At 37.2% G+C, this 15,391-nt stretch overlaps 1 protein-coding gene across 1 annotated transcript in view; it reads left to right on the forward strand.

The window, feature by feature from the left end:
• Nucleotides 1–12,315: 12,315 nt before the first annotated feature.
• LOC145766103 (unconventional myosin-Ib-like) overlaps nucleotides 12,316–15,391 on the forward strand; it is a 35,343-nt gene continuing 32,267 nt past the window's right edge. Inside the window, exon 1 of the mRNA XM_082577761.1 lies at nucleotides 12,316–12,447. Coding sequence (XP_082433887.1) covers nucleotides 12,316–12,447 — 132 coding nt within the window. The remainder of the gene's footprint in view (nucleotides 12,448–15,391) is intronic.

Here is a 15,391-nt window from a genome sequence, read left to right on the forward strand (position 1 = left end):
TTTTTTTACTCAAAGTGTACAGCAGCAGCACAGAAAATGAATCACAGTTTGTAAATGTACTGAAAACCAATGAACAACAGACAGAAAATCAGTCAACAGTTCGTGTATGTACTTAAAATCAACCAATGGGAAGACCTAATCACCACATCGACAGCATTTCCGATTTAATTTCAAACACTCCCCTACCCCTATCATTGTACGGTATGGCACATTCGCTTGAGACCTTCCCCATCATCAAATGCTGCATATTTTCTTTTATTGGACATTTTAGTTATGGTACTTACAGGTAATATAGGCATAGGCATCTGAAATGTCAAGAAAGTATAAATAAAATTTTGATATACCATCACTGAACCATACGAATATGGATTAAGTGGTGGCTAAAGTTAGGGTATTTCGTCTGAAGTTGAGGTCCTTACTTTGGCCACCCATAATATTTTTAGTTGAAGTTGGATTAAGCTCATCAAATTTTAACATGGGACTCTCTGCCATATTACAAATTTTTCTAACTCACTGATTTTTTTCTGGATACTCAGAAAGTACATGAACCGAAGTCAGTTTTCCAGGGTGCATTTTTTCCGGTTTTAGCGAGTTTTAAAAATTGTTGACTAGTAGTCCCCAATATAGCTGGAGATTTCACCAAACACCTTTAAACAATCCACATAGTCCCTACTGAAGTGTATATGCAATATGAATGTGATAAGCAAAGCAGTTCTGCTCCAGTACCCTTTGACATCACAAATCCGGTTTCGGCTAAAGTTAGGGTCCCGTCTAAAGTTAGGGCGTTTTACGGTATTGCACACAACTCATCAAAAGAGATGCTTTCTTGGTGACAAGTGCTGACTGCTAAAGTTTGCATGTCAAAAGTTTTAATAGCGAAAATCTAGAAAGGTTGATGTGATAAGCACATGCGAATGTACATAAGAACATGGAATACCAATTTTTTCTAAATATCTCAATAAATATATTACTTACGAAGAAAAGTTGTTTTAGGACAGATAGAATTATGACTATTCTGCATCATTTGAGTGTAAGAACAGCTTTCTACCACAAGCGGTTCTCGAGTTACAGCATTTTCATGAAATTTGACCCCCGTATGACCTTGATGGGGGAGTTGGAGGCTGGTTTTTGCCCCCAACTCCCCAAAAAAATTTTGGGATGTTTTTGGATCATTTGCCAGGCATTAGGACTCCCCCATTCGTAATTTTCAAAAAAAAAGTTTTTTCAGCCCACCCTATTGAGTGTGTGCTAACTCTATTACTGGAATTGCTTACGTGATTACTGACTCACTCTTTCAGTGAACAATGGGAAAAGTGAAGAGGAGATACATTGTCTTGGTTGATTGTGTGTTGTTTGCTGTCAACTTAACTGAAGACGGCCTAGCAAATGGAAGTTGATTTTTAACTGTATAGGCTAACACTAAACTGACTTGCATGAAAATGAATTATTTGTATTAGCTTTGGCAAAATGTCGAAAATTTTTCTGGGATTCCACAAACACCACATATGTCATTATCCAAAGAGCTGACTTGTCTCATCAGCGAAAGTTGGGTCTGTAAGTAGCCAAGTCTGTTGTTTTCTTTTGAATTTAAGTACACATGAGCACCTAATTATATATAAAATCTTCACTGTTCATGCTTTATTAAGAAAGAACATGTTTTACTTTATACAGCCTTGTATTAACATGGGAAACATTTTGATATTGTCATCATACTGTTTTTACACTGTCTGACTAGTTTTGAGATTGCTAAGCCTTCTACTTTTTTGCACCAAGAAGTTTTGGTAGTACAGGAAAGTGGGGACACTTTAGATGGCGTTGCTTTAAACAGAATGTTCGTTTGTTTGAATAACGTCCGCCCTGTTAGCTTAGTGGTATCACGCCCAACTCAAGATCAAGCAGTGCTGGTTCGGTTCTCTTGAGCGCTTGAGCAACACATTTCAGGACTGCTATCCATTCAGCGGCACAACTAATTTTCCAGCAACAACAATCCAAAAAGTTCACTCTGCCTATGTTGGTAACTGCCCCTGCGTCAGAAGCCTCTGCAAGAATGAAAAACTACTAGAAATAACCTATCAAAGGCTTTGTCAGTCTGAGGATAAGCATTCAAAAACCAGCCAACCAAACCAAAATTGTGCAAAGGTAGCGCTTCTATTTTCTACCTTTTTTATGCAATAACTTTGGAATACAATGAACGTAAAAGTTTATTTACACTTCCTTTAATTCTTTTATGTAGCAGTTAAATTTAGAAAATGTCTTCGAAGTGTTCCCATCTTCCCCTATATTGTCATTATTGTGAAACATCAATCTAAAGTAGGCCAAATTGTACAGTATTAACTTTCTTATTCCTGTCTGCATTTCAGGAATGCACTGGAGAAATTAGCAAGTATACAACAATTCACCTATCAAAAGTGGTTAAGTTTCCTGACTTTCAAGTAAGTATCATTGTTTGTATTTGTCGGGAATGTGAATTATTGTTTTGTTGAAAAAACATCCATACAAGACATAACGGTGAGGTTTCACTATGGATTGCTATGCGTGAGTGAAAATGAATGCAAGTTTCATACAGTTTGGTGAAATGTTGTGCTGCAGCTTTCTCTTTATTTGGCAGGTGTCAAGTGAGGTTCTTTCAGAAGATGCGGAATTAAAGATACAACCTGTTCTTCGTGCACGTTGTGCTGGCACCAATTCTTTTCAGATGACTAAGAAGATAGAGTATAGAGTCAAGTTCCCTGCAGTTGACAAGGTCTTACAGTAGTAGCGTAGTTACAATACGTACCAGCTCAACAATTATTTTTTCTCTAGCCTACTATAAATGTGTTACTTACACTTATGGTTTCAAAAAACAATTGAAATTGCATTCACAGTTACAAGATGCAGGACAAAAAGAGAACAGTGTTGGTGAAACATTTCAACACAATGAAGATGGTGAAGACATCACTCAAAATGTTGATGTAAAGGTGAGTAAATTTGTTATCTTCAAAAAGTTCCAACTTGTATTGTTCCAGATATTGTGATCATCCAATGAAGTGATTGCCACTCATGTATCCTACAACGCAGCAAACACCGGATTGCCTTTTCAGTCTTGTAAAGGAAAGGTCTGCAAATAGTGGGTTGCAACCTAAACTTTGGTCACGCAACTTTCAGCTTTGGGTTGCAAAACAATTTAAACTAGCAACAAATAAAACTATTGTACCTGTAAAGGTGTTTGCTATACTTTGTTGTTATTGCATTGCTACCCAAGGAGGATATACAACTAGTCTTTAGGATTGCACCAAAAGTGTTTGTAGACTCCTGTTCTATATACTATCAATACATTGTTTGCAGTGGTTTTCTTCATGGGAAGTGCGACTAAAAGAGTTGAAGAATTTGAAAAAGAAACAACAAAATTTATAAAGGGAAAGAAAAACAAAGCTGGTAATGTGATGCAGTAAGCTTTTGGCTTCGGCTTCAAGTTGCACAAATGTATTGCTTATATGAGATAAGTGTGCTGTATCATAATCTCTGCATATATGTCCATTGTTCATGTATTAGGTGGTTTAAAGAGCAGACTGCAGTGGGACGAAACATCAGGAGTTCCTTTTGTCATTGCATGCACTCACTACTGGGGATGTCAGCATGGTAGAGATGACAATAAAGCAAGAAATAAAAAGAAGAGACTCACACAACCACATGTCAGTTAGTTAAAAAAAGTGAAATTAAAGATATAGCGTACATTGATACTTTATTGCATGGGTCACCAAACTATCTTTCATCAAGAGGAGCATAAGTAGTAGGGTGGGTCGCGAAACGGACTTTTTCACCAAATCGAAAAGCAGTTACATTTTTTCTCGTATTTCTTTTGCAGAATGTTTAGTGTTTCTGTGCGATTTCCATAGAGAGCAAGCTTGTGAAAGATGGACTAGAAGAAGCGACAATGGTGTTGGTGACAACAAACCAGCTGTAATGGGTCATTTGCGCGAATTGGCTAAAGCCGCTTCTGAGCAGTCCTTCACAGATGCACTAAATGATTTCAAAACAGCAAGTGCTGGATGAATAACCCCAAGCTTCAAAGATACATTGAAAATCCTTGGCTTCCAGAAAGGCAGGTTCGTTGAATGAGTAACTCAGCATTCACAGCATTAATTTTGCAACGTTCACTGCTGGATACAATTGCAATGTACTGAGCTAAAAATATTTGCAGCGTTGGGTGTGGTTTTATCGAGCCAACAAGTGGAGCGTAACCTTCCACACAAACAATGGAGTGGAATGCCAAAACAGAACACTGAAGGAGTCATACATTCGAACACGGAGAGATAAATCTTTGTCAGCTCTTGTAGCGATAATTCATAAAGAATTCCTTCCTGACAACAAGCGTCGGTGAGTGAGACTTACCATGCTGTGTTATTGTGGTACAACTGCAATTACAGTACGGTACTACCATTTATTGTAAGCCTTGAAGGGTTAGAATGTTAGATATTAAATTTCAAGAATGCCTAAACTGTCATGTCATTTTCGAATGAACGTGCACATACCGTCCTAAACAATAACCATTAACCATAATGACATTATTAAGGCTGACCGTACTTTTGCGGGGCTACTTTTGTAGTCCGACCTATAAGCTATAAGATGTTGCTTTTGAGCACTGTTTGCTTGCTTTGCAGGTACGAACAACAAAATCTTTTTTCCTCGGAATTCTATCGTCAGCACAACTCCTCCATTCCCGAGTATTTGTACAATAGACCAAAAGAGGTGATCGCTAACTTTCTGAGAAGAATTGCTTCATCGGATGAAATTCCATACACCTCCATTTCTCAAGTTGGAGATGCATTTCTTGTAAGAAGTGCTTCGTCGGAATTAATCTATCGCGCAACGTTTGGTGGAGAAAGTACCACCCCCAATTGTTCCTGCGATGATTTTCAGAAGCATCTTCTTCCGTGCAAGCACATGTTTGCGGTTATTCAACACGTTGCCCTTGTGTCTTGGGAGACTTTTCCTACTTGGTACGCAAATTCCCCTTACATTGTTCTCGACCCGTGCGTAGTTGACAGCTTAGCAGTTAGGCCTGGGCGTGAGCGCCCACCAGACTCTTCTGAAGTGTGTGACTCAAGTTGTTTTGCGTCTGACACTCGCATAGAACAGATTCTTCAAGACGTACCCGGCCCAAGCAATATTTTAAGCAGCGCAAGACTGAACACCATAAAGGAAATGCGGACTGTTGTCAAGGAAATGTTCAATGGGGTGTATAATGTGGAAGAAGACGCAGACGTGACAAATGCACTTGGTCAATTGTCCGCCATGAGAGATTATCTTGCATCACGTTGCAATTCTGATGCAGGATTAATAATTCGAAAGGATGTGAAGAAATGTCATAAAGTTCTGCGGAAGCGCAAACCTGGCATTGCGTTTGCATGTGATCCATTGCCTAAGCGAACAAAACCTAATGCATACGCGCATCGTCATGGGGAGAAAGCAGATATGATGAAGTCTGCATGTGCAGTGTCTTCCTTAGATGAAATGAGGAAGCAAACCTTTTAAGTGCTTATCATTTGCATTGTCAACATTTTCCGCTGTAAGCCTTTTGGAATTTTCAATTAAGCTGTGTATAGCAGTGGAGATGCTCTGTATAGAACAGGCTTGCTTGTTCTTTCTATCAACCCAGGCGACAATGAGCGACTGGCAACCGTGAAACCCCCCTTTTTAGGGCTAATATGCGTGTTTGTGACCGCAGGGGACCTGGAGCCAAACTTATACTTATATAAACAGTGAACACAGCATGCAATGTGTCAGTGAAGGTGGATTGTGTAAATATCTACCATTATCAATGGTCATATTAAATATCCATCTACCATATATCTACCGCCATTTCAATACAGTCCTGCTATTAACTATGCTTAAATCTCGTGAGTTAAAATCATTAGGATTAGATAGCAATAATAGTAGCTTAGGTAATATGTTTCTGGTAAGATTTTGAAGTTTTTTCGACTGCTTTTAACCAACCAAATCAGTTGTTGAAAATTTAGTTGTGTGGCCGTCGACCGCCACTGCATCATCATCATCATAATCCATCGTCGGTTTGTTCCCCACTAGTGGGGGTGGCCGATTGTTTCCGCGCAGCAATTGTTTTAATCCCTTTTCTCCATTTCACCCTGTCCCTTGCATCTTCTTCCTTCAGTCCGACTTTTTTAAATTCATCCTTCACTTGTTGTTTCCACGTTCTTCTTGGACAACCGCGTTTCCTCTTCCCATCCACCTTTAGATCTAGTGCCTTTCTAAGAAAACTTGGTGGCATAAACACGTAAGACCATTATGCGTGTCCCTCGTAAGCAGCTAAGCACAATAAAGAAAGACATGAAACTATGCTCAGACTCGCAAAACAAACAGTAGTTTTTCATAGCTTTGATGTGTTTGCCCAATCTAGGGTTTGCACGTTGTAGAGTGTAGACAACCACCAGTCTTCTGCTTTTTAACGTTAGACTGAGCTATTCAAGATTGATTAAATCAGGGAATCACCTAGCTTGTATGCTCACATTACTTTTAAGCACTGAGAGAGTTAGATCCAGTGAAATTTCAGATAGGCTACACAACCAAGGGCGTAGTCAGCGGGGGCAATTGCTCCCCCGAAATATTTTTATACATACGACTGACCAACCGACTTTTAAGCTATTGGCCAATAGATATTGATAGACTGTCAGTGTCAGGTCTCGTGATGATGCAAATAAACAACAGCAGTCCCAAGAGAACCCGAAGCCTACACCTCAGACCTAATGTAAACATTAGAGAGCATTCGTAGGCTACTGTGCTGTATTTTGTGCGAAAGGTATTCATTGACAAACTGAAGTCTACCATTGCACCAACCACTAGCTTATATTTACTCTTACAAATGTGTGTTATGTAATTTAAATAAACGTTTTACCCTCTGTTGCAGCATCACTTGGCAGAGTTTTGCCATTGATTTCGACCGAAAGTACTCTCAGAATGCCCAATTTTGGGATATTTTATCAAAACTTTGTGGAAGAGCCCCCCACAAACTAAAAGGGTGTCAACTTCGGCGATAGGCTACGCCGTCGGGTTCACTTACATACAGGTGCAATAGCTAATACTCATTTTCCCCCCTCCCAAAATGTTGTGCTGGCAACGACCCTGCACACAACCAAATGCTGCAACTTTGTTTTTTGAAGATTTAATAAATTCCGAGGATTTTTGCGGGGCGTGGCAGGCCGATTCTTTAAAGTCTCTGACCTGGCTATGTTTATTGTGTTCTCGCTGTGTTAATTATTTTGTACTCGTGCGCTGTTGATCAAAATAAAACAGTTTAGCACCTTTTTATTTTAACTGTGCAATAATGCCGTAAAAGCTCAGCCTGATGGTTTACACTTCAAAATTTGCTTTCGATTGTTACGCATTTTAGCACCTATAATCATACTGTGCATGAGTCACAATGACTGCGTTCACCTGGTCCGCAAGGAAATTTTTCATCGGTTAAAATGTCAGCCATTTGATACATGTTAATAGTTAATTCTCAGAAGACACTTCTTTCTTTTTTTTTGCCGCTGGATACCTACTTTTTTTATGTCCCTTTTTTGTATCAACTTTAATTGCAGAAAAAATGTTGGCAACACGATTTGTGAATCAGCTGATTCGTGAGGAAAACTGTCCTACGTTAAAGTGTCTACCTAGCCAGTACTCATTAGGCGAGCTAGGCCTATGCCCTATACTAGGTTACGGTACTCATGTCAGGACATTTTCAATCACTGGTTGAAGTGCCAAAAGCACCGCACGTGAGGTGTGCAAACCACACCACTCTAGGCCTACTACACTTTTTTCTGAACAAAATAGTGAGTAGCAATGGCAATTTTGCTACTCACTATTTTGAGTGATTTTTGTTGAAAAAATTTTTTTTTACATTTTTTTTTGTTAAAATCTAAACTTTTCAAGGTTTTGCCACCTTTTTCCGTTCATTAACATGCTGGTAGGTCTATATCGATTTTTGTAGTTAGTGTCTTTTCCATCCCGGACGCGTTAATGACGAAAAATAAAATGATTGATTGATGATACAAATTCGATGCTTTTATTTTTGTTAAAAAAAAATTCTGGGCCTATTTTTCTTATTGTTTGCCTAACCAGTCCTGATTTCTCTCATAGGTCCTGCATGGTATGGTATCAGAAGTGAGTTAAAGTACGGTACTGTATACTAGCCTGTGACAGCTTACAGCATGAATCGAACAGTGCCAGTTCTTGCTCAAATGCAGTTGTCTGATAATATCAGTAAGAATTGGGAAAGATTTATTTAACAATTTTGCCTCTACTTACCTGCCATTAATTATGACCCAAAAGGCTTTAAAAGACGACAATGACATAAACAGGCAAAAAACAAGACATCTTTATTGTGTTGGAAACAAGTTAAGGGTCAACTTCTCAAAGTGCTCAATTTCTATCAAAAACCTGCTCTTTCAGGCGCACTGGCGCATTGTGTTTCTTTTTGTGCATGTCAACTTCTGGTGTAATTTCTCTTGTACGTCTATCAATCATTTGCGTGTTGCATACAACGATGCCTTTCGTATGTTGCATTCATATGTATTCAAATAGTTTCAAAGACAATGTAACACCTGGAATTTTAGTGAATGACATTAGTGACCACTTGCCAATCTTTATAATGGTAGAAACTAAAATTTCAGCAAAATGTAACTCGGGCACTAAAATAACAACTAGAAATATGAGTAATTTTGATTCTGAACAATTTCTCACTGAACTGCACGACTCATTTCATGACTGGGAAACATACAACAACACAGTGGATCATGATTTCAATGTCTTTATGCACAAATTTAAATCAGTTTTAGATAAACATGCACCTTTAAAAACCATATCAAGGAAACACAGAAAGTTAATTCAAAAACCATGGATTTCAAAAGGCATCTTAAAATCCATTAAGAATAAAAATAAACTTTACAGAGTGTGTATCAAGAACAGACTTGAAAACTCTTTCTTGAAGTACAAAAAATATAGAAATAAATTAAATCATCTTATTGAAATAGCTAAACAAAAACACTATCAAGACCGTGTAAAAACAAACAAAAATAATCCAGCAAAACTATGGAAGACTATAAACACAATATTACAAACGAAACAGAAAGATAATATTTCAAATCATTCATTAGAAAACGAACAGAAACAGATTATCACTGATAACAATGAAATAGCACACATGTTTAACAAGTTCTTTAGCACTGTTGGACCTATCATGGCATCCAAAATCAATCCACCAAACATGTCACCACTTGAGCAAATGAAAAGTCCTCTTCATTCCTTCTACTTAAAGGAAACAAATCCAAATGAAGTCCAGCAATACATCAGTGAATTAAATCCAAAAAAATCTGTGAGAAAAGGTGATATTCCAATAAGATTTTTCAAGTTGGCAAGCTGCATAATTTCCCCCATATTAAGCCTAATGATAAACAAGTGCATAAATCAAGGGATTTTTCCACACTGCCTGAAAGTTGCTCAAGTAGTACCTATTTATAAAAAAGGTTCAAAGACTGATTGTAGCAATTATCGTCCCATCTCACTTCTCCCTCCAATACAAAAATTGTTGAAAAAATTATTTTATTACGTATCAATGAATATGTAGAAAAATACAACTTACTATCAGAGTGTCAATATGGTTTCCGAAATGGCCTCTCTACATCTCTTGCTGTTTCTGATGTCTGTAGTAATATATTATCCAATAAGGATAATGGACTTCATACATGTAGTGTATTCTTGGATTTGTCAAAAGCCTTCGATACCGTGGATCATGCTCTACTGTTAAAAAAACTTGAAAACTGTTATGGTATCAGAGGGGTTCCTTTATGTTTATTAAGAAGTTATCTAAATAACCGTTCACAATATACATGCATAAACAATAAACAATACTATATCTAACCCTGAACATATATTATGCGGAGTCCCACAAGGCTCAATACTTGGACCTTTACTATTTTTACTGTACGTAAACGATATGCCATTGGCTTCTTCTTTTCAAACCACCCTCTTTGCAGATGACACTTTGTTATCCATGTCTGCAAATACTCTAAATGATCTCCAAAGTAATGTTAACCAAGAACTTCTGCAAGTTGATAATTGGCTTCGATACAACAAGCTTTCTTTGAATTATTGTAAAACTATGTATATGCTAATCAAGAAAGGAAGAAATAATATAAATGAAAACTTTGCAATATCTATCAATGGAACCCAAATCGATCGCACAGACAATGTAAAATACTTAGGTGTTGTAGTTGATGACAAAATGAAATGGACACATCACATAGAAAAACTGACAAAACAATTGCGAAAATCTATTGGTCTTATGTATAAGATTAAGCATTATGTAGATGAAAAAACACTGATGATGTTATACTATGCTCTTATATATACTCATCTCCAATATGGCATCACAAGCTGGGGCACAGCTGACTTTTCCAATCTTAAAATTTTAAACACCTTGCAAAACAATGCACTGAGATGTATAGCCAACTGTGACTACTACACAAAACTTTCCCCCAAATATAAGGAGTTTGATATACTCAAGATAGAGGATATTCATCGACTAGAACTAGGAAAATCTATGTTTAATATCCACCATAATATATTACCAAATCATTTTGAAAACATGTTCACAAAATCTAAAGACATTCACAAGTATTCAACCAGAAGTGCTAAGAAAGAGTCTATATATATTCAGCAAATAAATTCCAATTCTGGGAAAAAATGCATTAAATATGCTGGAGCAACCTTGTGGAATAATATCCCAAAGTAAATCACAATGTTGTCGTTTTCTTCTTTCAAAAAGGAATATAAAAAACAACTCATTTCAAATTACTAAAGCTGATTTTTGGCATTATTTACATTGTTGGCATTGATAAACTGTCCTAGGCTACTAGTTACTCACCCATTTAAGTGTCATTTTGTGATTATATTGTTGCCTTAGGCTACTGTTGTTGATATCTTTTTTTTTTTTCCTTGTTTGTTGTTGTTGTTGTTTTTCTTTGTGTTTGTTTTTTTTTTTCTGTGCTAATAATCCAATTATATATTGTATCCAGTAAAACATCCCATGTGGGGGCACCTTGACTTAGATAACCGCGTGGTTTTTTCGGTGCCTCCATGGTGTAGTTTTCATATAAAAAAAGCTATTTGTTATATCTCCTGACGTGTACTTTGAAAATGAATGTGGAGCTATGCCGAAAATAAACTTGATTGATTGATTGCATGGATTACCTTGTTACACTAGTGCCCGCACTATTCAAACTGAACAAAATATTTTGACCTTTGATGCAGTATGTCACAAATCTGTTTACAACTTTTTACGTCAATATTCCAAAAATTGTTACATAAATGCTCTCTGTAATTCTGATGCTCTTGTCAAATCATCATATTTCAAATATGCCATTCGCAGCTTTAACTGAGCTTAAACAGAGCTTTTACAGACAGTTTTAAGATTATTTTCTGAAAACTGGCACAATTTTTTATTTAAGATAATCTTCAAATCTTGATTGATTGAGGGAATCTTTATTGTTGATTGATTGAATCTTTATTCTTGGACTAGGAAAGCTTCTTTGAGAACTAAATTCTAGCAGTTTCGTATACTTATAGAGGCTTTGAACCACTGATGCAGGCCGGTCACTGAGAATGATAGTGAAGTTTCCGATTATTGAAGTGTTGTTGTCGGGGAATTATTTCATCCATTAGGTGCTGCTGAATGGAGAGCAGTGCGTTGCTCAAGCGCACACCCCGAGAGTCGAACCAATGCCGCTTGATCTTGGAGCTTCTTCTCACAAAGTCACATGCTAACCAACTGGGCTATCGGGGCGGATAACTTGTTAAACTGAGAAATCCGCCTTTGAAAGCTTAATCTTGCTAGTTTCATATACCAGTACTTATAGAGACTTCAAACTACTGGCACAAGTCAAGTCACTGGGATTGACCGAATGAAGTTTTTATATGCTGTTTAAATTGTTGTATATGAATTTCCATTCATTGGATGGAAATTAGAAAGCTGTACAGAAGTTGAATAATTAATCATTCAAGAATCTTGGCGTTTCTTCGTTTATAATCTTTCATTTCAACAAATGAGCTATGTTTGCGTTTAAGATTAAACTGAAACTCTATTGATTCTGTATACCTTCATCAATTTACCTTCAGTAATTTTTTTTTAAAGTAGCCTACTGTATGTACAAAGTGCTTTTTGGATTACATTCCAGAAATGGAGTTTTAGTGGTTTGTGAAGTAATAGACTATTTTATTATTGTGCTTATACATAGCTGACTGGTCTAACTCTTATTGAAACAAAGCTTATGCACAATGGCAAGCAATGGAATCCAGAGTTTATTGGATGGAACAATTGGTGTTGGTGATGCTGTGCTTATAGAACCTTTGACAGAAGATACCTTTCTGAAAAATCTTTACCAGCGTTTTCAACATGACAATATTTATGTAAGTTATGATATAACTGCATGCAGATGAGCAATTTAAAATACTTACGGTGAGCTGATAATTGGGTCATTCCGTGTCAAAACACCAAGGGCCTCCCACCCAACCCTCCCAGATTTTGCTCAAACTTTATCAGAATGTTGGTAAACATAATTAAGCAACATATGCAAAATTTTAGCTCTTCACCACTTTTCGTTTAAAAGTTATGCCCCCTCAAACTTTTGCATCCCCCCAAATCACTCGTTTTCGTCTCATTTTATAGCGTTTTTGAAGGATCATATCTTTGGATTAAAGTGAGCTACAGTGCTGAAACTGGGAATTATGGTAGACATTTTTCCGTTGATTTCAGACATGTATTAGGTAAAAACGTAGTGTGTTGCAAATTTGAGTTACATTTCTTTGAAAATGGCCCTTTCTACACATGCGGACGTATTTTTTGCAAACTTTGGAAACCTGTATCTCCCGCAACAAGTATGACAATGCAACGAAACTGCTGTTGGTTTTCACTCATATATGTAAGATTACTCTGATAAAGTTTGAGGCTTCTAACTGCAGTGACTTTGCAGTAATGAACTTGAACAAACCAGACATTTTGCGAAAATGGTGAAATTGCGCCATCTTGTGTGGACCATTTCATAATGTGGGCAACATTTCAGAAATTTGAAAATTTTACAAGAGTGTGTCTTTGACCCAAGCTTCAACATATACAAATTTTAAGAATGTGTCTCAACTATAAAGTTGTTTTTTGAGGTCATGAAAGTCCACCTATTTTGCAGAATTCGCTTGCAGATTTTCCCTAGCAACGACCATAGCAACGACACTCTGCTTGCTTTAAACCCCCACTATCTTTACATTTTTGGAATTTATATTGAAAATTCAGCAACTTGCACCTGCTATGAAGCAAATTCTCATCAAAATGAACAACATGCATATGTACAAGTACAACAAGGGGAGAAAGTTAACTGTTTAAACCAACAGTGGGCAAACTGCAGCTCGCGAGCCACATGCGGCTCGTCAACATAAATTTTGTAGCTCTTGTATTGAATCGTAATATTACAAAAAATTAAGATTATACATTATAAATATGTTATCTCGCGCTGTCAACTGAGCAATGGCATACCTAGGGTATGGTAGGCATGGCTCGCATTGATAAGGGCGCGAAAATCGGTTGGTAAAAATTAATATTTGTTACCTACACTTTCTTTAAAATCTAATTTGCACCCAATACAATATAAAGATCAAAAAGGAGTCTCTCTTTTACTGGTAGCTATTGTTAAACAATGGAGTTGTGATGTTGCAAACGCAACATTATGCCTCCCCTGGCTCATTTTGTGTTCAGTCAGCAACAATTGGAAGTTTCATAAAGTCGCTAAGCAGCGATTAGTTGAAGCTTACAAGTAGCACCAGACTTTTCTTACTCATTTTTATAAGAATTTATAACTTTGTAAAATCAAAACATCGTGCAACCTTGACAAATAAACGCTTGGAAGAATTAAGTCGCACAACATTAACAATTTATCGTCCAAATTTTCAGAGATTTGCGAGTCAAGTAGAAAACTAATATGAATAAACAATCTTTATGTTATTTGGTGTCAAAGTGATTTGCGGCTCGCCAGTGTTTATGGTTTATCCGCAAGCGGGTCTTTCTTTGAGCAACTTTGCCCACTCCTGGTTTAAATGTTTGCATCATATTGAACAGCATGAAGCATGACAACAATGCAGTTCATGCTTTTGTCCAAATAGCCATACAGCACTTCAATACATTATCGAAGAACTTTGTTTAATGTCGAAACTGATTTATTTTAGTGATGGTATTGCAAGTCAATTTAAAAACTTCAAGAATCTGCTAAATATGTGTCACCATAAACATGATCATCATCTTGAAGCTGAGTGGCATTTTTTTGCTACCAATCATGGTAAGTCACCATTACAAAATATGCAACAGTGAACCATTATCTTGCAAGATCTCCACCATGAGATGGAACATGTTTGGACATATTCTGAGACTTCACCAGGACTCACCTCCCCAGAAAGCCCTTGAATTTGCGATAATTGGCAGCAAAAAGTACCAAAGCCAAACCGGACGTCAACGTACCAACTTATTACAACTGCTGAGATCTGACATCAGAAAAGCTGGCCTGGGATCCCTACTCAGCAAATCACATCTCCATCGATTGCAAAACATCGCAAAGGACAAAACAGAATGGAGATCCTATCAACCTTGTTGAAAGACTGATCAAAGCCAGCGGCTGCCAAACGATTTGGCTACACTGGCGGCGGAGACAGTTACAATAATAATAAGTCACCATGCGATAGTTTGGTTGGTACAAACAAACGGCTTGTGGCAAAAAGAGCAAGCTTGCAGGCAATAGAATTAAACCAAATTTTGACGCCCTTTCAAATGTTTGCATGGGTTGGTCAGCATATTACTGGCATAAAATACATATTTATATGTCAGTGGAAGTAAAATCACAAGCAATTCCCGGGACTTTGACCTAGAAGAGCATTATTGTAAATTTATGTAACATCATCCCTGGAACTCGTTCACATCACAGTTTTATCTCTGTTTCTGAGTCTGTCATGGAAATGAAGAGACTTTCTTCTGACACTGCTGGTACCAAAGTTTTACTTGGAGAAGTTGAAAACGCAGCAGCATGCTCTTCTGGCATAAGATCAACTCAAAATAATATCAAATTCCAACCTTTACAGTATGTAGCATGCACATATGATCAAGAATGGCATGTCGGAATTATTACAGAGCGGTGTGAAGAGCAAAATGATGTATACATTAAATTTATGCATCTTGACCAAAACAACATGTTAGCATGGTCCCAACATTCAAGAAATGAATGCTGGATACCGTTTCAAGAATATTATGCATTGTGGATGCCTCGTACTTCAACATCAAAGTGGTCAATACTACAAGCTGAGCAGCGCAGATTAAAGC

The sequence above is a fragment of the Aplidium turbinatum genome, chromosome 3 (genome assembly GCF_918807975.1).
Source record: "Aplidium turbinatum chromosome 3, kaAplTurb1.1, whole genome shotgun sequence".
NCBI classification, from domain to species: domain Eukaryota; kingdom Metazoa; phylum Chordata; class Ascidiacea; order Aplousobranchia; family Polyclinidae; genus Aplidium; species Aplidium turbinatum.